The sequence below is a fragment of the Suricata suricatta genome, chromosome 9 (assembly GCF_006229205.1).
Source record: "Suricata suricatta isolate VVHF042 chromosome 9, meerkat_22Aug2017_6uvM2_HiC, whole genome shotgun sequence".
NCBI lineage: Eukaryota > Metazoa > Chordata > Mammalia > Carnivora > Herpestidae > Suricata > Suricata suricatta.
The window spans coordinates 108,377,404-108,402,398 of record NC_043708.1 but is presented as its reverse complement, the minus strand read 5'-3'; the positions used below and the strand labels follow the sequence as shown (position 1 = coordinate 108,402,398).

At 35.9% G+C, this 24,995-nt stretch overlaps 1 protein-coding gene across 1 annotated transcript in view; it reads left to right on the top strand.

Moving 5' to 3' along the window:
• The window catches only part of MYO9A (myosin IXA), a 269,955-nt gene that overhangs the window by 168,367 nt on the left and 76,593 nt on the right, over window positions 1–24,995 (top strand). Inside the window, exons 26-31 of the mRNA XM_029952268.1 lie at window positions 356–468; window positions 7,024–7,166; window positions 9,776–9,999; window positions 10,497–10,613; window positions 12,151–12,339; window positions 13,606–13,653. Coding sequence (XP_029808128.1) covers window positions 356–468; window positions 7,024–7,166; window positions 9,776–9,999; window positions 10,497–10,613; window positions 12,151–12,339; window positions 13,606–13,653 — 834 coding nt within the window. The remainder of the gene's footprint in view (window positions 1–355; window positions 469–7,023; window positions 7,167–9,775; window positions 10,000–10,496; window positions 10,614–12,150; window positions 12,340–13,605; window positions 13,654–24,995) is intronic.

Sequence of the window (24,995 nt, the reverse complement as noted above, 5' to 3'; positions counted from 1 at the left end):
TACTTAGTATTCTAGATTTATCAGAGCCTGGATCTTTTGTCTGTATCTTTAGTTGGCTTTGACTTCTTTCATACCTTTCCACTTGATATTCACTGTTAAGCTGTGAGAAGACATGAACTGGTAGGTACTATTCAGCATTTCATTGACCCAGGTTCTCTTTACTTCAGATTACAAGGAAATTAATAAAGGTTTTAGAGGGTTCTTTTATTTCAGTGAGTTGCTGAATAATATGAATACATTTTTATATATTTTTAATAGATAAAATTCTCAAATAATTCTGTAACTTGAGTTTTAATTACAATGCTATGTTATAGTTACTTGGTTTTAAAGTCTTCCATATATGTAATTATTACAGACATCACAGCGATTTTCTTCAGTTGATGAAGAAGCAAAGCTTCATAAGACTATGTCTCAAGGAGAGATTACAAAATTGGCAGTGAGGCAGAAGGCTTCAGATTCGGATATAAGGTATATGCACTGAGTTAATAGGGGTAATATCATTTTATTTACCAATTGACTATAGTTTATACTTCGCCTCTCTTAAGAAGCATAATTGAGGAGCGCCCGGGTGGCTCAGTCAGCTAGGCGTTGGGCTTCAGCTCAGCTCATGATCTTATGGTCCATGGGTTCGAACCTTGTGTCAGTCAGGCTCTGTGCCGATAGTTCAGAGCCTGGAGCCTGCTTTGGATTCTGTGTCTCCCCCTTTCTCTGCCTTTCCCCAGCACACTCTCTGTCTATCCCTCTCAAATATAAAGACATTAAAAAAAAAAAAAAAAAAAGCAAACTGTAGCTTCAAAAAAAAAAAGCATAGTTGATAGAGCAGCTAGTTTTGAAATTTATTTTTCAACAAGTATTAAGTACTTACTGTGAGACAGGCACCTGATAGTTGAGATTTACATGAGAAGCTTTATGTTTAGCAGTGTGATTTGGATGAAGTCTTTAAATCATTATATAACTTGTGACTTTTTTTGTTGTAAGAGAAGGGAGATTAGGCCAGATGACAGTGAAAATATTTTCCAGCTTTGGATTTGGATTCTGTTCTGAGTGTTTTACAAATGGAACTGGAAAAGCCTGTCAGAAAATAATTCTATTCCCTTTAAGAGAGTCTGTGGAGTTTTTATTTGACAAGGAAATATCTTTGTCTCTTATTGTGTTATAGAAGGCACTTGGGCCTTCACTGAACCCCTGAAGATTACATTGAAATCATTCTGGTTCTTAGTCCTATTAAAGACCACTTCCTTAATGTCTATAGAGGCATAATCCAAGATAATACAAATCCTGACCAGATATGTTAGAGATCACATTTTGAGAAAAAAGATATACCATAATAGAACTTATGGCTGGAAATAGATTAAATATATAAATTTAATTTCTACTTCCTCCTCCAAAATTGTTAAGATGACAAAACCTGTGCAGGACAAACAGCAACAAACAATAAAACAGTTAGAGACAACAATAATAAAATCGTGGAATCTAGAAAGCAAATAGACAGATTTTAAATGTCTTAATAGAAGAAAGGTGAATCATAAACCATCTGGGTAAACCTGAGAAAGAAGCTTCTGGCTGATTGATAGTCCCCAATCCTAGCAGAAAGCTGGAGATTTATTCTCTGGAAAGGATAAAATAGAAGATCTCTGTACTTGGAGTTCTCAGATACATATGAGGACTGAGGTATATATTTGGATAAGTAGATTTAATGGTGTTTACATACTGAATATTAAGATTCCCCCAGCCTTTTCTTCCTTTCAGCTTCCACATTTCATATATCCCATAAGCAGATGATTCAAAAAGTCTTTGGGACTTTTGTACAACCTTCTAGGAAAGACCTAAAGGTTTTGGTATTAGGGACTCTCCCTACAGAATGGAGTAGCTAGATAACCATACAAGGAAGACCAGTTTGGAAGCTCCACCATTGCACACTAGAACTTCCAAACAGTGTTTTTTCAGCCCTATGTTTTACTAATACATTTGAAGAAACATCTTATCAAAGAAACTAAAACTAATGGATATAATACACCTTGGATGAAATAAACTATGCAGGGGAAAGGAAACTTCAAGACAGACAAGTGAAACTAATCAACAGACCTTCTGCATAAATAAATATAACTGCAAACATGGAACCAAACAAAATGCATGAAAGACAAACATTATTAAAAGGCCCTTTGGAAACTAAAAATATGATAGCATAAAGAAAGAACTAGAATATTTGAAAAGAAAGTTGAGGACATAACTCAGAAGGTTAAGCAAAAAGACAAAGAGATGAAAGAGACATGAAAAGATAAGAAAATCAGTTTGAGCTGTAATCATCAAGACAGTATGGTACTGGCTCAAGAACAGACACAGATCAATGGAACAGATAGAGAACTCCAAAGTGGACCAATAGATGTATGACCAACTAATCTTTGACAAAGCAGGGAAGAATATTTAGTGGAAAAAAGACAGTCTCTTCAGCAAACCATGTTGAGAAAGCTGGACAGTGACATGTAGAAGAATGAACTGGACTCTTTCTTACACCATACAAAAAATAAATTCAAAATGGATGAAAGATCTAAATGTGAGACAGGAAACTATTAAAATCCTACATGAATCCTACAGAAAATAGGCAGCAATTTCTTTAACCTCAGCAGCAGCAACTTCTTACTTGACATGTTTCCAGAGGCAAGGGAAACAAAAAATAAACTATTGGGACCTCATTAAGATAAGAAGCTCTGCATAGTGAAGGAAATAATCAACAAAACTAAAAGGCAACCTATGGAATAAGAGAAAGTACTTGCAAATGACATATCTGATAATGGGTTAGTATCCAAAATATGTAAAGAATGTGTATAAAACTCAACACTAAAAAAATGAATAATCCAATTAAAAAATGGACAGGAGACATGAGTAGACATTTTTCCAAAGAAGACATACAGATGGCCAACAGACACATGAACATGCTCAACATCACTGATCGTCAGTAAATACAAATCAAAGCTGCAATGAGATATAATCTTACACCTGCCAGAATGGCTAAAATCAACAAGACAAGAAATAGCAGGTGTTGGTGAGGATGTAGAGAAGGGGTAGCCCTTTTACACTGTTGGTGGGAATGCAGACTGGCGTGGCACTCCGGAAAGCAGTACAGAAGTTCCTCAAAAATGTAAAAATAGAACTACCCTGTAATCCAGAAATTGCAGTACTGGGTATTTACCTAAAGGATACAAAAATACTGATTCAAAAGGATACATGCACTCTGATATTTAAAGCAGCATTATCTACAATAGCCAAATTATTATAAACATCTCAAGTATCCATTCATAATTAGATAAATGTGGGTATATATATATATATGCAATGGAATATTGCATCAAAAAGAATGAAATCTTGCCATTTGCAACAATATAAATGGAGCTAGAGAGTACTGTGCTAAGCAAAATAAGTCAGAGAAAGACAAATACTATATGATTTCTTTCATGTGTGGAATTTAAGAAACAAGACAAATGAGCAAAGGGGAGGAAACAAAAAGAAAGACAGACTATGAAACAGACTCTTAATTATAGAGAACAAACTGATGCTTACCAGAGGGAAGGTAGGTGGGGAATGGGGGAGATTGGTGATGGGATTAAGGAGTGGGCTTGTGATCAGCACTGGGTGTTATATGGAAGTGTTGAATCACGGTATTGTACACCTGAAATGAATATTGCATCGTGTTAACTGGAATTAAAAAAATAGATAAGAAAATAGAGCAGTTCAGAGGATCCAGTGACCCACATTAATAGCAGCCGCTCTGGAAAACAGTCTGGAGGTTCCTCAAAAAGCTATCAGTAGAACTCCCCTATGACCCAGCAATAGCACTGCTAGGGATTTACCCAAGGGATACAGAAGTGCTGACACATAGGGGCACATATACCCCAATGTTTATAGCAGCACTGTCAACAATAGCCAAATCATGGAAAGAGCCTAAATGTTCATCACCTGTTGAATGGGTCGAGAAGATATGGTATATATATATATACAATGGAGTATTACATGGCAATGAGGAAGAATGAAATCTGGCCATTTGTAACAAAGTGGATGGACCTCTAGGGTGTCATGCTAAGCAAAATAAGTCAGGCGGAGAAGGACAGATACCGTATGTTTGCACTCATAGGTCAAACAGGAGAACAGGAGAAACCTAATGGAGGACCAAGGGGAGGGGAAGGGGGAAAGAGAGTTGAGGAGAGAGAGGAATGCAAAACCTGAGAGACTATTGAATGCTGAAAAGGAACCGAGGATTGAAGGGGGAGGTGGAGGGGAGGTGGTGGTAGTGGAGGAGGGCACTTGTGGGGAAGAGCACTGGGTGTTATATGGAAACCAATTTGACAATAAACTATTAAAAATTAAAATTAAAAAAAATAGGAAGTCCAGAAAGACTGAACAAAGAAAACAAAGAGGACAAGTCATGAATTAAGTAACCTAAATAAATCTCACAGAACTGAAGGACATGGGTTTCCAGATTGAAAGTGCCCAATGATTGCCCAGAGTAATAGATAAAAACAGACCTGTCATTATAAAATTGAGACAAAAGGAATTTCCATAATGATGACAAAAGTAGCTTTTCAAATGATGGTTGTACAGCAAGTACGGAGGGAAACCATGCCAGATTGGAGCAAGCTAGAAGGCTCTGAGAGAGATTTCTTAAAGAAATGGAGTACTTAACTATGTTTGAACATGTTGAAAAGAGACGTCCACAACTAGGAAAGCATTTAGAAGTGAATTGTGTGTAGATAAGTGAGCAAACTAAAGCAAAACACTAACTCTAAAAAAAAAATAGGTTATGCTGGGAACTACATGCCTTAGTTGTGAATATTATTTGTGTAATAAAAAGTGGCTGATAGGGGTGCCTGGGTGGCTCAGTTGGTTAAGCATCCAACTTCAGCTCAGGTCAGGATCTCACGGTTTGTGGGTTCAAGCCCCACATCAGGCTCTTTGTTGTCAGCTTGGAGCCTGCTTCAAATTCTGTCTCTCCCTCTCTCTCTGCCCCTCCCCTACTCACAGTCTGTCTCTCTCTCTCTCAAAAATGAATAAACATTAAAAAATGTTAAAAAAAAAAAGTGGCTGATACTACAGAAAATATTATATATTCAGCTAACTCAAATTATCATTTGATTCTACTGGGGGCATACCGGTCTTTGTGGAGGGTGTAGAACAGGAGTGTTGGAGCAGCTTAGCCATTACTTGTGGTCACAGGATGACAGCACTATAAGTATAGTATATATTAAAATGTCAGTTAAGTCAGTTCAGAAGGTTTGCCTCCAAGGATCAGAAAAATATTGGCAGAAGGATGCTGTCGTTTGTAATAAGCCTTGTAAAACAACTTCTCTTTATAGTGTACACGGATGTGTAAGTTCAGTAATAGGCTTTAAAAAAAGGAACAAAGGAAAAAAGAATGGATTTCAAAATCAGATCGGTCTGATTTTAACTTCCAGCTTCATCTGCCCTCTGAGCCTCAGTTTGCTCATGTGCAAAATGTAAGGATAATAATAGCTATTTGTCATAGTAGTTGGGAACATTAGGTATATCATAAAGGGATATCGTGCTTGACTCCTGGTAGATGCTTATGTTAATTGAATAAACATGCAAAGTAAAAAAAAAACAAAAAGAAATGAATGTACAAATAAGCTCCTAGTATGGGGTTAGGATACATGGTAGTTAGTAAATGTGAACTGTTATTATCTTAAGATTTTTAAAAAATTTATATGACAGGAGAAAGTATGTAAGCAGTAATAATCAGGCTTACATATAAACAATAAGAATGAAGCTTTATAATAATCAATGTAGTTATGATTTTCAACTTCATTACTCACTGGCTGTGTAATCTTGGGAAAGTTACCTAATGTTTAAGCTTCCAGCTTTTCACTTATAAAATGGTTGTTATAGTTTGAAAGTAAACTTTTTAAAATAATTAAATTAGGTAAGCCAATGTAGGCACTTGTGCCTGGAACAAAAAAACAAGTCAAATAAATGATGGCTTTTGTTAAATAATAAGATTGATAACTTCTAAATATAAAATAGTCACAGTAAAACATTTATTATATAATGGTAAGTGGAAAGGTTTAAAATTGTATCTCCATCAGGGCACCTGGCTGGTTCAGTCGGTTAAGCATCTGACTCTGGTGCAGGTCATGATCTCAGGGCTCATGGGTTCAAGCCCTGCATCTGTGCTCACAGCTCAGAGCCTGGACCCTGATTTGGATTCTGTGTCTCCCTCTCTCTCTCCCCCTCCCTTGCTCATGTTCTTTTTTTCTCTCTGTCTCTCTTTCTCAAAAAAAAATTGTATTTTCATCATGATTACAGTGGTGTAAAAATGGGCATACTTATGGATAAAGGCTAGAAGGAAATTATCCAAAAAAAATGGTAAACTAATATGTTGTAGAGTATGTTGTAGTATATGTATGTTGTAAATGGGATACCAGTGATTTTTTAAAAAGTATTTTCTTGGGGCGCCTGGGTGGCTCAGTTGATTAAACCTCCAACTTCAGCTCAGGTCAGATCTCACGTTCGCGGGTTCGAGCCCCGCATCGGGCTCTGTGCTGCCAGCTAGCTCAGAGCCTGGAGCCTGCTTCCAGTTCTGTGTCTCCTTCTCTCTCTGCCCCTCCCCCTCTCATGCTCTGTCTCTTTCTGTATCAAAAATAAAACATTAAAAAAAATTTTTTTAAGTATTTTCTTTGTTGTTGTTTATGTACTAAATCCAAGCTGGAAAGAGGATAAGAATGGAATGATAGCAGTTTAAGGAGTCAGAAAATTAGAATTCTAGTCTTACTGCATTGTAGCATTTCATTTTGAGGAATTATTTAGCATTTCTGGGTCTTATTATTTCTTGTATTCAAGATGGATTTAAGATGAAGTTTAAATATGAAATTGAAGGCTAAATATGATTAAACTTAGGTGTGAAGGTTAAATGAAATCATACATATGAAAGGTCTTTATATAGGTTAAAGTGACCGTACAAATATTGTCACTGCAACATACTCATTTCCATTTTTCCTTTATTTTTAAAAATAGACCTCAGAGAGCTAAGATGAGATTCTGGGCCAAAGGGAGACAAGGGGACAAGAAGACTACCCGAGTGAAACCTGCCACCCAGTCAGAGGTGTCAGGATTCTTTCCTGGCTCAGATATGATTCCAGCTCATCAGTTTCCAGATGGTAAAAACAAAGGGTGGAGATTGTCTTTCTAATGTTTTACTCTTTCTGAGACTTCACTGTTCCTGTTGGCCAGATATTCTAATGAGAAAGGACCAGGATTGTTAAATCCTTCCTTAACTTTATAAATTTTTTTTGTACCTATAATAGAAGTTCCAAGGAAGTGTGGTACAAAACAGTGAGGTAACAACTTCAAGAATGACGGTGAATCTTTGGTTAGCCTCAGCTTTCTACAGTGTAAAAATTTAGCTGTCATTCATTCACTTAACAAATTTGTGTTATTAGTATAAATTAAGATAACAGCAGCTAATATTTGAGTGTTTACCATGGGCGAGGCACTGTACTAAGCATGTTGTATGTATTAACTCAGTTGATCCTCACAATTTTTGAGGTTAGTAGAATTTTTATTCCTAGTTTTATAGATGAGAAAGCTGAGGCACAGAGGAATTATTTGCTTATGCACATATTGTAGTTGGCAGAGGTAAGATTTGAATTTAAGTAGTGCAGCTCCAGAGGCTAAACCCCTGTGCTGTATGTTAAGTATGTACTACATACTGTCAGTGCTTTGGACCTTATGATTGTAGCTGTTATTTTAACTTTTTGAACATCAATCATAGCATACTTGAAAGTACCCAACAGTTAGTTTATCTGTTGAGAAAACTGGCCTTTCTAAATGCCAGAATTACTAACTTTCCAAGGATTCCAGTAATTGCAGCATTAGATGATTATTCTATTTCCCCCAAGCCCTTTACTCAAGCACCTGTGAGAGTTTTTAACTGTTATGTAAAAATGCCAGCTATCTACAGCAGTGATGGGATATACACCAGAGATGGGTATATGGTAATGAGTGGATGAAAGAAATACCAGTGGGTAAGTGAAATACCAGTATTGAATAAAATAGTTGATCTAGGAAGAAAGTTATTATCTCTAAAGGAAAGATAGAGCAGACCCAGTTAAAATAAGTAAACAAAACTTCTCATATCTAGCATAAGATAAAGGGACAGGGAGAAAAGATCATCAAGTCTCACAGAGGAATGGATGAGCCCAAGCAGAGGCACCTGTTTGTCAGGGAGGGAAATAGTAGAGCTGGAGTTAGAGCCCTATTTTTGTATCTTGTGCTTTGTTCCTCCTATCCATTAGTTGGCAAACTGATAGGGACAAGACCAATAATAAATTAAATGAACACTGTAAGTTAAGTTTGGAAATTTGGGAAATTGTTACCATTACATTATCTTATCTGGTTTATAGTAATCATCCTAAATTTTTCATTTTTCAGAGTTCTGGTCTCAATGGCAAATTCTCAAGAAGGAAGCATAAAACTCTTTAGTGGAAGCATGTATTATTAGCAGGCTTCACTGTGTGTTGCTTCATAAGGATATGTATATAAAGATTAAATTTTTAGCTTTTTATTCATCTTTAGGTAACAATTTATTAAGGTAGCCCTTGTTTTTAATACTGAAATAGTATTACAATTTCTATAGTAGTCATTATTTTTTTAAGAAAGATACTGACTTTGCTAAATGAAGTAATTAGATACTTATATGTCTAGGTTATATAATGGAATTAAAATCAGTTGATACTAGTTTGCACATACATGCATCCTATATATCTTTGTAATTTTTGTTGTGGTGCCATGTCTGAGATTGGGTTTGTCTTACTTTCTGCCTGAAATGGCATTTAGCATGTAGGGGGCTTCTTTTTTCCTTCATTATCAGAATTAGCTTTTAGAAGGGAATTAGCTTTTAAGAAGGAATACCATTGGATAGGTGAATATATGTCAGGGAAACAAACTGAAATGTGAAGTGAGGAGCCAACATTCTTACCAAGCACCAGGTAGGGCTTTGGCAAACCCATTTTGGTTCTGGATTGTGATGGACTTACATGAAATCTAATTTCGCTGTTGTAAATGATTACAGGGAAGATTTGTTGAGCCTACCAATATTCCAGGAGATTTCTCAGGAATCCTAGAATCCTAGAATTCCTAGAATTCTCTGAGAAATTCAGTTATTTGGGAGATGTAAAAGAGTCGTAAATACTAAAGAGACCAAGGAGAAGTGAGCCAGTTAACTTACCTAGCTCCCTAGACAGGTTGCCAGGATAACACCGGATGATATCACTGGGACAATTATGGCTTTAGACCCTAGTGATGAAATAATAATAATTAGCAAATTTCACTGGTTTGCTGGACTCCTATGTAGCTGAATGTTCATTCAAACAAATGTAAAACTATGACTGGGTTAATAGCATGTAACGTGCCAGGGTGATCACATCTTCTTTTTTCCTTTGGGACTGAGGTATTTGGGATCCAGGCTTCAGTTCTACCAGACCCTTCTATCCAGGTTTTTGGTATCAGACGATAGCCCCTTGGGAGGAATGGTGGCATTTCCCATTGCAAAGTGGTAATTTTAACATACATTTTGTGTACAAATGTGCAGTCTAGATTTATTGCTTAATTGCATAACGTCAGACATTAATGTTACTTGGCTTTTCAGATACTTACATATGTTTCCTTCAGTGACTTACTAAAGGAAGTTAAACTTAAAAGAAGAATGTGGAAGTTTCAGTATTTTCACTAATTTTTTTTTTTTTTGGATACTTATCTTGAATTGTAGAATTAGTTCAGTATCACTCGACACCTCCTTTGAGCCCAGAATTGCCTGGTAGTTGCCGGAAAGAGTTCAAGGAGAACAAAGAACCTTCTCCAAAGGCAAAGCGGAAGCGGAGTGTGAAGATCAGCAATGTGGCTTTGGAATCTGTGCACTGGCAAAATGACTCTGTCCAGATCATAGCAAGTGTCAGTGATTTAAAAAGTATGGATGAATTTCTTCTGAAAAAGGTATACTCTGCAAGATGAGTTAAGCTCCTGACTTTGACTATGGAATACTTGTATATATCAGAATATGGCCCTTGTAGATCAAGGTTATATATGTTTCAGTAAGTTAGATGGTCTTTTCTTTATCAAAAGGTACAAATAATAGGATATACATTACTCAGACTTGGTGGATAGGATTTAAGGTTTTATGCTTTAATATTGACTTCCATTTTACTATAACTGTCCCTTTATATTCTGTATGTAAAAGTGAGGCTTGTCATTACAAGTTTTTTTCCCTCTGGTAATAGAGCAATAGAATAATATAGTGTTAGAAGGATCTTAGAAATCATCTAATTGTAATAAAACATTGGCTCTCTAGTCATGATTTTATCTGGGTCCCTTAATAGCAGGAGCTTGCACTTTCAGGACCATCATTGTCAAAGAGCCAATCAATATCACTATTGTATTCACCTGTTTTTAATTGGTTGCTAATATACAAAAACTCTTTCTGTGGCCTACAGATGAATGACCTAGACAATGAAGACAGCAAGAAAGACACATTAGTGGATGTTGTATTTAAAAAAGCCCTGAAAGAATTTCGGCAGAATATCTTCAGCTTTTATTCATCTGCCTTGGCGGTAAGTTAGACTGTGTTAGGAGATACTCAGTAGTTCAGCATATGAAAATTTGGCAGTGCTATAGAGGATCATACAGAAGCTGTGTTCAATGAAAGATTTCTCAAATTCCTTCTTTTAGTTTTAGGGATTGGGAAAAGCATACCTGCTGGTTTTAGATTAATACCTTCCTTCAAGTTCCTTAAGTAGGTTTTTTTCCCCTTCTTAAGATATTGAATCTTCTTAAGATGATGAATTTAAATATTCTAGATGTGATTCTATTTTGACTTCTTATCATCCTTTTAGCTCTATCTTTAGCTTCTAATTTTCATATATGTGGAAGAAGAATTATATATTTTTGCCCCAGTGGAATGAGAGCATTTATGTTTACTGATTTATATATATCAGTTTATTTCACTTATAGATTTACCTTATAATTTTATGTGATATTGGTTATGTTTTAGAAAATTTATTCCCATGCTAAAGTATATTATAATTAACTCTTTAATCTCTACAGTCTATGAATTCTCATATTCCATAAAGTAATAATTTGTATGTAATCGTTTTTCTTTGTTCAATCTATAGTTTATTGTGAAAAGAGAAACCAGAACTTTCTTGTGTACACTATACTTTTTATTTCTCAATATAAGACGTAACTGGTTTTTCAAAAACATCAACTATGCAGTCTGAGAGAATAGGAATTTCAAGAATAGGAAATTCAAGAATAAGAGTAGTAATCAGATTATGGCAGATGACTAGGTTTGTGTGGAGACAATGTTGCCTGTATTTTTCTAATCTTGCTCAACTGCTTATTATGCTCATGGCTTTCTCTGCTTCGTACCTGTATTTCCTAGATTAGGGATTCAGGGTTGTTGGGTGCTCCAGTACACTTAAATTGCATAGGACAAGCCAAAATTATAAAACAGAGCTTAATAGTGGCTTTCTAATCCTAGACCAAAAATGTTCAACTTATTTTGAGGAAGTGAAGGAGAAACAAATTCTAAACACATATAACACTTTTTGGTCATTTAAAGCCCTTTTCTTCTCATAAAGATTCCAGACCTTATTTAAATAAGTTAAAAGTTATTCCATGTAGATTCCTTTGCAAGTAATACAGTGTTACTCAGGGCACATCACTCTTCTTTGGAAAAATAAAATAAAGGTTACCTAATGTATCATTAGACAAGGATTCGAGTATTCATTCTTTCAATTTTAGAGTGGAACTGTCCAAGTAAGTTTCTTTTTTGAGGCAATGGGTAATTAAAAGGGATGCAAATAATCCTTATAGCTAAATACAGTTTATGGGGAAGTTTCTAGGACTTTATTAAATTGTGATATTGTTTAAACTGTTAGGTATTTTACTTAAATTTAACTGGTTTTATTTTGCAGACATTCCATAGTAGAGAAGGAGTTTACAAAAACCGCATGATCTCCTTGGCGTGCCCCTTAGAAAGGATCCTAATCTTTATTCTAAACACTACCTAATACAAGTTGAATCAGTCTTCTGTATTTATAGAATTTCTTTATAAAACCTTACATTTCTTCTCTTATTGCTTATTAGGTAGATGATGGGAAAAGCATACGGTATAAAGACCTCTACGCATTATTTGAACAGATTCTGGAAAAGACCATGAGACTTGAGCAGCGTGATTGGAGAGAATCTCCAGTCAGAGTTTGGGTTAACACTTTTAAAGTGTTTTTAGATGAATATATGAATGAATTCAAGACTTTGGATTGTATACCCACAAAGGTAAATGTAATATGTTTTGATTTCTAAAAGGATTCAGTTAAGAATTCTTAAAATTCTGTTTGAGACAGTTTTTGATATTTTATAAAAACATTATAGAAACCATATCAACTTAGTACTACTTTAGATTCAGCAAACTTAATTCTGTCTTTTAAGTTTATCAGACCAAAGTATCTAAATCTTTTGCAATTAATATATTATTTACTGAGTTACAATAGAATGTGGGTCCTCAAAATTATACCTTCCACTTTGATAGAGTTCACTACATGAATTTCCTTTTGAAAACTCATGGTTAAATATGTGATTCATTGTATCATTTGATGGCCTTTAATTAAGTAAGGAACCACAGATTATTTTAAGAGAACATGTGTTTCTGGAAATCTATATAGAAGTAATAATAACATGTATTTATTGAGTTCCAGGAATTGTACTAGGAGTTTAATATTTAATTCTTGTTTTAGTCCTATTAAAAAACTATTATGAAATCCCTATTGCAGAAAAGATAGCAAGCTTAGACAAAGTTATTAATGTGTCCTTTTAGTATCCCAGTTGAAATAAATGGGTATTTAATTATTAGATATCAGGAATATTATTAACCTTTTTATTGATTGGGTCTTATTTTCAGTTATTCTAGTTTATAAGTAGATTTACAAGCCATTTTAACTCATTTTTATTTTAATTAGGTATAAGTAATTCCTTGAAAGTTCTTCTGTTCTAGGTCTAGGTTAAGGACTTTATGTGTTGCAGAAGAAGATTTTAAGTAGGCTTATATACTGCTTTTGTTTATAATTTTTTTTTCCATAATATTTTATTGTTAAAGGTTGGGTTTAGATTGTTCTATACTCTAGTTATCAGGAAATACCATAAAAGAGCTTTCCATATCCCATGTGATACCTTTTTATATTTAGCACTGAGATAGTTTTTTAGAGCCAAAATATGGAAAGTACAATCTTAAAAGTTGATAATCAGTTAATGATTAAAATAAAATAATCATTTAAATTAATATGTAATGGCTTCTGGACAGAACCAGTGTTTAATAAGACAAGAATCCCTAAGGTGTCCTTTTATTCTATTGCTTTTATGAGCACTGTGTTTTACTAAACTTAAAAGTTTTTTCACATTTGTTTGCTAGCACTGCCCATTTCCTCTTGAAGAATAAAGAGCTGCTTGCTCTATTACCTGTTGAGAAAAATCTTAGCGTTTGCAAAGAAGCAAGAAAGTATGTTCATCTTTGTTGATATTACAGTCTCTGTATTTCTCTCCCAACAGGTGCCAAAAACAGAAAGAAAGAAAAGAAGGAAAAAAGAAGCTGATTTAGTAAGTTATAATCTGTTATGTTAGCAAGAAATAGTTTTTAGTAGTCTGAAGTATATTTTATAGTATTTCTGTGGATATATGTAAGGAATGTTTATCAGATGTGTAAGGGGTTATCATTTATGTCTTTACAAAAATTTACAATGGCAAATGTATCTTGAATTCTGTGACTTGTAGTGGTGGTGGTTTCCTAAAATGGCAGAAAAGTGAAAGTGTTTACTCATGGAAGGTACAAATATCTCTTTTCAGACATAGGAACTTTTTAACATTCCCTCATTTCCAAAAAGACAAAAATGAAAACAAAAAACTGAGCACTATTTAGGATTTTACAAAAATAACGTCTAATTCAAAAGACATCCTCAAAGGCATTTCAGCATATTTTTGCCATTGTTCATGTTCTTATTCGTATAATGTATTCTTATTATCTGTAGCCACCGTAGTGTACATTACATTCCCATGATTATTTTATAACTTTAAGTTAAAATAAATAATAATCATTTTATAACTAGAAGTTTGTACAACCTTCCCTGCCATATATTTTAATAACAGGCAGTGTTGCCAGTCATCATCACTGATACTCATGGTCTAGTTCTGTTTTGCCATTATAATCTCTAAAATTTTTAACTAGTTACTGTGTTTGAGAAATTCACATAAACATAATTTAAAATGATATTCATTATAAAGAAAACCTTTTTCCCAGTCCTTTTCCCTTAGAGATAATCACTGCAGCCAAGCAGAGAAATACTCTGTGCTTTTATAAGCACTTAAATATATATATGGGCATCTTGGTGGCTCAGTTAATCCTCTGACTGTTGATATCAGCTCAGGTCATGATCTCTCAGTAGGATTGAGTCCCAAGCTGAGTAGCACATGCTTGGGATTTTCTCTCTCTCTCTCCCTCTCTCTATCACTCTCTCACAAAATAAATAAATAGATAAGTGATTAAAATAATAGAAATAAAAAATGTATATATTATTCCTCTCCCTTTTTCAGGATATTCTGAGTGGAATTATCTTTTTACTTTGTTTATAGTTGATTTATTATAGAAATATAAACTCACCAGTTTTCTTAAAATTTTTAAATGTTTTATTTATTTTTTAGAGAAAAAGAGACAGAACATGAGTGGGAGAGGGGCAGAAAGAGAGGGTGATGCAGGATCTGAAGCAGGTTCCAGGCTCTGAACTGCCAGCATATAGACCCATGTGGGACTCAGACTCGTGAATCACGAGCTCATGACCTGAGCCCAATTCAGAAGTTTGACTGAGCCACCTAGACACCCCTCACCAGTTGTTTTATGTTTGAGGTTTTTATCTTTCTTAGACAAATTATTTGATTATTAAAAATAATTTTCTTCTACTTTTCCTATGCCTTTTGCTCATAAATTTATTGTTTCATTTGTTTCCTATAAACATTTTTAATCATCTGGGATTTATTTAGTCTCGATTCCAAATATATTTGGATTTAATTTTGAACTTTTTATTCATTGATCTGTTTATACATTTATCAAATTTCTTAAATTTTTATGTTATCATATGTATGTACATGTATACCCCTATATATATATGACTCTATAAAATCTTGAAGGCTATTCTTTTATTTTGCCTAAGTTTTTACTTTAATTCCAGTTCATTAACACACACTGTTACATTAATTTCAGGTGTACAATATAGTGATGCAACACTTACGTACAATAGCCAGTGCTCATCACAAGTATACTTCTTAACCCCATCACTGATTTGATCCGTTTCCCGTCCAGTAACCATCAGTTTGTTCTCTATAGTTAAGAGTCTGTTTCTTGGTTTGCCTCTCTATTTTTTTTATGTTCATTTCATTTATGTTTTTATGTTCTTTTATGTTTTTAAATTCCACATATGAGTAAATCATGTGGTAATTGTCTTTCTCTGACTGACTTATTTTACTTGGCATAATACTCTCTAGCTCCATCTACATCATTGCAAATGGCAATATTTCATTCATTCATTTTTGTGGCTAAGTAATACTCCATTGAATATGGCTTGTTTATCTATTCATAAATTGATGGATATTTGGGCTCTTTCCCTAATTTGGCTATTGGTTGATAATGCCGTAGTTGACATCAGGGTGCATGTATCCTTTTGGATTAGTATTTTTGTATCCTTTGGATAATACCTAGTGGTGTAATTGCTGGATCATAGGTCAGTTATATATTTTTTTTAATTTTTAAAACATTTATTTATTTTTGAGAGAGAGAGAGGCAGAGAGAGGGAGACAGAGGATGGATCCAGAGCAGGCTCTGTGCTGGCAGCCCAGTATGGGATTCGATTTCACAAACGGTTAGATCATGACCTAAGCCAAAATCAAGAGCCAGCTGCCCAACTGACTGAGCCACCCAGGTGCCCTGTGCAGTTCTATATTTTTTTAATGCTTTCTATTTATCTTTTGAGAGACAGAGACAGTGCAAGCAGGGGAAGGTCAGAGAAAGAGGGAGACACAGAATCCGATGACAGGTCCAGCTGTCAGCACAGAGCCCAATGTGGGGCTCCAACCCATGAACCATGAGATCATGACCTGAGCCAAAGTCGGACACTTAACTGACTGAGCCACCCAGGCGCCCCTCTATTTTTAACTTTTTGAGGAACCTCCATACTGTTTTCTAGAGTGGCTGCACCAGTTTTTCATTCTCACCAACAGTGTAAAAGGGTTCCCTTTCTTTACATCCTTCACCAAATCCTGTTGTTTCCTGTGTTGTTAATTTTAGCCATTTTGACAGGTGTGAGGTTATAGCTCTTTGTAGTTTTGATTTATACTACACTGATGATGAATGATGATGAGCATTTTTCCATGTGTCTGTTAGCCATCTGTATATCCTCTTTGGAAGAATGTCTATTCATTTCTTCTAATTCTTTAACTCAATTATTTGGTTTTTTTTGGGTGTTGACTTTTGTAAGTTCTTTATATATTTTGGATACTAGTCTTTTGTCAGATATGTCATTTGCAAATATCTCTTCTCATTCCATAGGTTACCTTTTAGTTTGCTGATTGTTTCCTGTACTGTGCAGAAACTTTGTATTTTGATGTAGTCCCAGTAGTTTATTTTTGCTTTTGTTTCCCTTGCTTCAGGACACATCTAAAAAAAATGTTGCTATGGCTGATGTCAGAGACCTTTCTGCCCTTGTTCTCTTCTAGGATTTTTATGACTTTAGATTTCACATTTAGGTCTTCGATTTATTTTGAGTTTATTTTTAGTGATGTGTGGCATAAGAAAGTGGTCCAGTTTCGGGGTGCCTGGGTGGCTCAGTCGGTTAAGCATCCAGCTTCCAGCTTTGGCTCAGGTCTTGATCTCATGGTTTGTGGGTTCGAGCCCTGCATTGGGCTCTGTGCTGACAGCTAGCTCAGAGCCTGGAGCCTGCTTCGGATTCTGTGTCTCCCTCTCTCTCTGACCCTCCTCTGCTCATGCTGTCTCTCTCTATCTCTCAAAAATAAATTTAAAAACATTTAAAAAATTTAAAAAAAAAGACAATGGTCCAGTTTCATTCTTTTGCATATAGCTGTCCAGTTTCCCCAACACTACGTGTTGAAGAGACTGTCCTTTTCTCATTGGATATTCTTTCCTACTGTGTCAAAGATTAATTTACCATATACTTGTAGGTCTATTTCTGGATTTTCTGTTCTGTTCCATTGATCTGTGTGTCTCTTTTTGTGCCAGTACCATCCTGTTTTGGTTACTACAGCTTTGTAATATAACTTGAAATCTGAAATAGTGATGCCTCCAGATTTGCTTTTCCTTTTCAAGACTACTTTGGCTATTTGGGGTCTTTTGCGATTGCATACAAATTTAGGATTGTATGTTTTAGCTCTGTGAAAAATGCTGTTGGTATTTTGATTGGGATTGCGTTAAATATGTAAATTGCTTTGGCTAGTATAGACACTTTAACAATATTTGTTCTTGCAATCCATGAACCTGGAGTGTCTTTCCATTTCTTTGTGTCATCTTCCATTCCATTTCTTTTTTTTGTGTGTTTCATAGTTTTTGGAGTATGGGGTCTTTCATGTCTTTGGTTAGGTATCTTACTATTTTTGGTGCAGTTATAAATGGGATTACTTTCTTAATTTCTCTTTTTGCTACTTCATTACTGGTGATTAAAATGGTTAGAATGGACATGCTTGTCTTGTTACTGATCTTAGGGAAAAAACTGAATATGATGCTAGGTATGGGTTTTTCATATGTGGCCTTTATTATGTTGAGGTATGTACCCTCTAAATCTTCTTTGTTGAGGGTTTATCTCATGAATTGATGTTGTACTTGTCAAGTGCTTTTTCTGCATTTATAGAGATGATCATGTGGTTCTTTTCCTTTCTCTCATTGATGGGATGTATCATGTTGATGTATTTGTGAATATTGAACCATCTTTTCACCCCAGGAACAAATCCCACTTGATTGTGATGGATGGTTTTGTTAATGTATTGTTGGATTTGGTTTGCTTGTATTTTATTGAGGATTTTTTCATCTGTGTTTATTAGAGAATGCCAGCCTCATAGAATGAATTAGGACCTTTTCTTTCCTTTTCTATTTTTTGAAGTAGTTTGAGAAGAATAGGTATGAACTCTTACTTAAATGTTTGGTAGCATTCGCCTGTGAAGCCATCTGTTTTTGGACTTCTGTTTGTTGGAAGTTTTTTCATTACTGATTCCATTTCTTTGCTAGTAATCAGTCTGCTCAAATTTTCTGTTTCTTCCTATTTCATTTTTGTTAGGTGATATGTTTCTAGGAATTTATCCATTTTTTCTAAGTTTTCCAGTTGGCATGTAATTTTTCATAATATCCTCATATAATCCTTTGTATATCTGTGGTGTCGGTTGTTATTTTGCCTCTCTCATTTGTGATTTTATTTATTTGAGTTCTCTCTCTCTCTCTCTCTCTCTCTTTTCTTAATAAGTCTGGCTAGAGGCTAATCAATTTTCTTGATTTTTTTTTTTTCAATGAATCAGTTCTTGGTTTCATCCATCCGTTCTATTAGTTTCTTCTTTTTATTTCCTGGTTGATTTGTTATTTAGTAGCATGTTATTTAACCTCCCCTATTTGGTCTTTCCAGAGTTTTTCTTGTGGTTGAGTTCTAGTTTCATAGCTTTGTAGTCAGAAAAGATGCATGGTATGACTTTGATATTTTTGAATTTGTTCAGGCTGATTTTGTGGACTAATATGTGATCTGTTACAGAAAATATTCCATGTGCACTTGAAAAGAGTATGTTTTTCAGCTGAGTTAGGATGAAATATTCTGACTGTAAAGAGTATGTTTTTCAGCTGAGTTAGGATGAAATATTCTGACTGTATCTGTGAAATCCATGTGTTCCAGTGTATCATTCAAAGCCATTGTTTCCTTCTTGATATTGTTCAGATGATCTGTCCATTGATGTAAGTAAGGGTGTTAAAGTCCCCTACTTTTATTGTATTAGTATCAATTAGTTCCTTTATGTTTGTCATTCGCTGCTTTATGTCTTTGGATGCTCATAAGTTGGGTGCATAAATATGTACAGTTGTTTTATGTTTTTGTTAGGTTGTCCCCTTTATTACATAGTATCCTTCTTTGTTTCTTGTTACAGTTTTTGTCTTAAAGTTTATTTTGTTTGATATAAGCATTGCTACTCCAGGTTTCTTTTGATATTCATTTGTATGATACATGTTTCTCCAACCCTCACCTTCAATCTGCAGGTAACTTTAGGTCTAAAATGAGTCTGTTGTAGGAAGGATGTAGATGGGTCTTGTTTTTTATCCATTCTGATACACTGTGTCTTTTGGTTGGCATTTTTAGTCTGTTTACATACAAAGTAATTATTGACAAATAGTACTTAATTGCGTTTATTACTTGTTTTGTGGTTGTTTCTGAAGATTTTCTCTCATCTTTCATGGTTTGCTGGGGTTTTTTTTTTTTTTTACTGGTATACTTGAGTTTCTTCTCATGCTTTGCCTGTTTGTTAGCAATTTTTGATATATGGTTATCAGTATGTTTGTATAAAATCTCTTCTGCACTTAGCAGTCTATATTGAGTTGCTGGGCAGTTAAGTATCACCCCATTCTTTTCTTCTCTTCTCCCCATGCTTTAGGTATATGTTATTATATTTTGTGTCCTGTTTTGTGTGAGTTCCTTGACTAACTTTTTTTTTTTTTACAGAAATCTTCATTTTTACTGTTCTTAGTTTTTTACCTTTATGCTGTTACTTTTGGTATCTCCTCTCCACTCAGAGTCTCCTTTAATATTTCTTGCAGGACTGGTTTAGTGGTCACAAACTCCTTTAACCTTTGTTTGGGAAACTATCTCTCCTTCTACTCTGAATGACAACCTTGCTGGAGAGAGTATTCTTGGCTGCACATTTTTTCCATACAGTACTTTGAATATATCATGCCATTCCCTTCAAGCTTGCAAAGTTCCTGTTGAAAAAACTCTTCTGCTAGCCTTACAGGTTTTCCCTTGTGAGATACTGTCTTGCTGCTTTTAAGGTTTTTTTCTTTATCACTATATTTCATAAATTTAATTATAGTATGGTTTGGTGTGGGTCTGCTTTTGTTGATTTAAAATTTTGTTTAACATTCACTTATTTTTGAGAGACAAAGAAAGACAGAACATGAGCAGGGGAGGGGCAGAGAGAGGGGAGACACAGAATCCAAAGTGGGTTCCAGGCTCTGAGCTGTCAGCACAGAGCCCAAAACGGGACTCGAACTCATGAACTGTGAGATTATGACCTAAGCCAAAGTTGGATGCTTAACTGACTAAGCCACCCAGCTACTCTGTTGATTTTTTTCTTAAGTTTATTTATTTTGATAGAGAGATGATGTGAGTGGGGGAGGCAGGGAGGGAGAGAGAGAGAGAGAAAATGAGAGAGTGAGAGAATAAGAGAATCCCAAGCAGGCTCCACACTGTCAGCACAGAGCCCGATATAAAATCGTGAGTTCAAGCCCTGAGCCGAAACTGGAGAGTCGAATACTTAACTGACTGAGCCACGCAGGTGCCTCTGCTTTTGTTGACTTTGATGGGCATTCTCTGTGCCTCCTTTGGATCTCAATATCTCTTTCCCTTCCCAGATTAGTGAAGCTTTCAGCTGTTACTTCTTCAAATACATTTTCTTCCCCCACTTTTCTCTTTCTTCTGGGACTCCCATAATATGAATGTTATTATGTTTGATGGAGTCACTGGGCTCCTGAAGTCTTTTCATTTCATGTAATTCTTTTTCTTTCTTTTATTCAGCTTGATTACATTGGTCTGTCTTCTAGGTCATTAATTTGGTCCTCTGCTTCTTCCTGTCTGCTGTTCATTCCATCGGCTGTGTTTCTCATTTTGTTTATTGAGCCCTTTATCCCTGCCAAGTTATTCCTTATCTTTGTGATGAGGGCCACACTCATGTTTTCCACTCTTTTCTGAAGTCCAGTAACTATCTCTATGATCATTACTTTAAATTCTTTATTGGACATTGTTACTCATATCTGTATTACCAAGCCTTGTCCTGTTCTTTCATTTGGGATAATTCTTCTGTCTCCTCATTTTGTCTGCCTCTCTGTGTCTGTTTCTCTGTGTCAAGAAAGTCACCTATGTTTTCTGTTCTTGAAAGTAGCGACTTTATGAAGAGGTTGTGCTACAGTGCCCTGCAGTGCAGTGTCCGCTCTTCATCAGAACTTGGCACTTCAACAGAGTATTCTGTGTGTGTGGCTTACTCCTTGCTGTTGTGTCTGAGTCACTTTTCCTTTCAGTACATTTATCTGCACTGATTCTCTGTGTGCTGTGCCAGCTCTCTATGGTATTAGGGGGACCCAGGCAGGCCATCTCCGACAGGGCATGTCTGCTGGGGAATTTGGGAGCAGGGTGCATTGTTAGCAAAACTGGCCTTGGGCCACTAGTTTTATAATGGATCCATGAAATGCTGCTATGGCTGGGGACATGAGGCTCAGTGTGGCAGTGCAACGATGGCTGGATGTGGTTGGGCCTGATGCAGGATGGTGGCTGGGCGTGCCTGGCTGAGTGCTCCTGTTGGGTGAAGCGTAGCAGCAGTGCACCTGGTGGGTGGTTGGGTGGGGAGCATGCATCTTTAACAAAATTGCCCTGAGCCCTGGGCCCAGGCTCCCAGTGTCTGCAGCTCCTCATCCTATAGGTGGCTCTGTGTTTATGCTACGGGTCAGGGGAGAAAAATGGTGATTGCCAGCTCCCTTGTTTTCCTAGAAGTCCCCCAGCTCGGTCCAAAATCACTGTCAATATATCTGTCTCCCACTTGTCCCCAGCATTGTGTAAACTGCTGTTTTTATGTTGTCTGTCTGTGCAGGTTACGATCTCTTTAAGTGATAGTCACCCAACTATTATTTGCCCTCCCAGCTCACCCCTTGCTGTGTCAGGTGACTTTTAAGGCTCCAGGCTGCAAGTTCCACTGGTTTTCCAAACTCACCGAATTCAACTCATCCTGGGTTTTAAAACCAAACATTATGGGGATTATTCTTACCCACGTGAGCTGCCCTGGTGTGAGGGGCCATTTCTTTGCCCTCTCTGCACATGGAGCTCTTTCCCTCCTGTGGGCAGCCTCCCTCCACTTTTCTGACCTTCCTATCCTTTCAGATGCAGCTTCTTCTCTGTATCTTGCTGTGGTATATGTTCTGCCTGTCTTCAGTTCAGTCTCTTGTTTATTGACCTGAATGTGGAGATACCTAGCTGTAAGTGTGGGACAGGATATGCTCAGAGTCCTCCTACTCCACCATCTTCCGAAATTTTTTGTTTTTTAAAAATTTTATTTATTTATTTTTAATTTTTAAATTTATTTTTGAGAGAGAGAGAGACAGAATGTGAGCAGGGGAGCAGAGGGAAAAGAGAGAGGGAGACACAGAATCCAAAGCAGGCTCTAGGCTCTGAGCTTTCAGCACAGAGCCTGACATGGGGCTCGAACTTGTGAACCACGAGATCATGACCTGAGCTGAAGTCTGATGCTTAACTGACTGAGCCACCCAAGTGCCCTTGTTATAGACCTCATGCAGATTAACCATCTTTGGTTAATGTATCATTTCTTAACATACAATAAACATAGTTACTAATATACAAGCTTTCTGAATTAAACTACAGTTCAGTTGTGTTTCCCTGAATTTTAGCAATTGGATTTTGAATGATCATAGAACATTTCTTGAATAATTTCTAAAAGATAGTTGAGTATTTATTTTGCAATTTATTGAAGGCTATTTTTGTGTATTTCCCAGCTTAACCAGAAGTACTTACTTTTCCCTAAGCATACTATTCATTTTTGTGCTTTTGCTCAATTTTGTGTGTTTAACTCAGTCATTACCTCCTCCATCCTCCATGAAACCTTTAGATAGAAACATTTAATGACTTTTTTCTTTCTGTTTCTGTTGTACTGTGGAACTTCTACCACCTGCTGACCTTGGTACCTGGTTTCAACGTCACTGCTTCAGGTCTCAGTCTCTCGGTCTGCATCTCAGCCAGCAGAGATAGGGAAAGGGCAACAGTGCCGTAACTCTAGGCATCACTTACAAGTGACACACACCACTTATATTCACATTTTGTTGTCCAGAACCACTTATATGACATTCATAGATGTAAAAGAAGCTGGAATATGTAATCAGATAGACAGTCATCTGCCCAGCTAGAGCTTTTCAATTCCATATTAAAATAAATTCTGCCTAGTGGATGTTGTTAGCATTCTTCCGGTTCCTGATACATGGTAAGCATCTATAAAGATTTAATTGAATGAGGAAATGCATGAATGATTGCAAAAAACTGCATGGTTTCTCCTGTACTCTTGTCCAGCCTTATTTCTCCCTATTCTCTACCAACGTGTTCTAGCCATCTTAATCTTCTCACTGATCTAGACCAGTTGTTCTTATTTCATTTGTGCTTCTTTCCCCTTCCCCTCCTGTCTCCTCTCCATGCCCCTTCTGTTCTACTCCTCTGCCCTGCCCCCTTTTCATTTTGACATAATTGTAGAGTTACAGAAATTTTGCAGAAGTAAAAGACCCTATATTTCTTAAATAAACTAGATTTATTTAGTTTTCATCAATTGTCCCAGTATTGTCTGTTTATAGTGAAAAAATTTTCATTGTATTCAGTTGTCATGCCTTTTTAGGCTGTTTTAGTCTGGAACAATTCCTTAGTCTTAGCTTTCATTGTGCATTGACATTGTTTAAGAACATACACCAGTTATTTTTAGTATTGGTTAGAACTCAGTTTGAGTTCATCTTATATTTCTTCACAATTAGATTCAGGTTACACATTTTGGGCATGGACTACCACAGAAGAGATGCTGTGTTTTGCAGTGTTTGATATTAGGAGATTTGATATCTATCTGCCCCATTACATTTGATGTCAGTAAGGGTGTTTCCAAAACAAACCCCAGAAAATTTACTATTATTTTCCTTTATAATTGATGAGTATCTGTGGGAAGATAGTTGAGACTGTGTAAATACCTTCATCTTCCTTTTTTTTTTTTTTTTTTTTGGGTAAGGATGTCCTTAACATATGTGTTTATTTACTTGAAATGTTTGATATCTAATATAATTAAATTTAAGATATACAACATGTTAATTGATACACTGATATACTGTAATATAACTGTTATAGCAATAGTTAGTACCTCTATTAAATCATGTAATTATAATTTCTTCTTTCTGTGGTGGGAATAATCAAGATCTAGTCACTTAGTAAGTTGGTGATTATAATGCAATATGGATGTCTATTCACTAAACTGTGCATTAGATCCCCAGGCCTTATTTGTTAACTACTTACAAGTCTGTACCTTTACACATCTCTCTGATTCTTCCATACTCCAGCTCCTGGCAACTACCATTCTACTCCATTTTTATGAGTTTGGGGATTTTTTTAAGATTCCACGTATAGGTTCTATCATGCAGTATTGATTTTTCTGACTCATCTAACAAGCACAATATTCTCACGATCAGTCCATGTTTTCACAAATGGCAACATGTCCTTATTGCTTGTGGCTGAATAATATTCCACTGCATATATGATACCACATCCTCTGTACCCATTCAAGTGCCCATGTCTCACTTGGGCGGTTTTCCCAAGAGAATGCTTGAAGTAAGTAAGCCCTGGAGTGCAAGTTTCTGATACTGTGTTTTCATGCTCTCTGGGTCTGCACCACAGGTGGAGTTACTGACTCGTACGGTAGGTTAATTTCAACTTTATGAGGGCTCCCCACCCTGCTTTCCACAGTGGATGAAATAATTCACATTCTCATCAACAGTGTACAGCGGCTTCCTTTTCTACACATCCTCACCAACACTTGTTATCTCTCATCTTATCCATGATAGCTATTCTAACAGGTGTGAGGCTATTTGATTTGCATTTTCCTCATGATTAGTATTC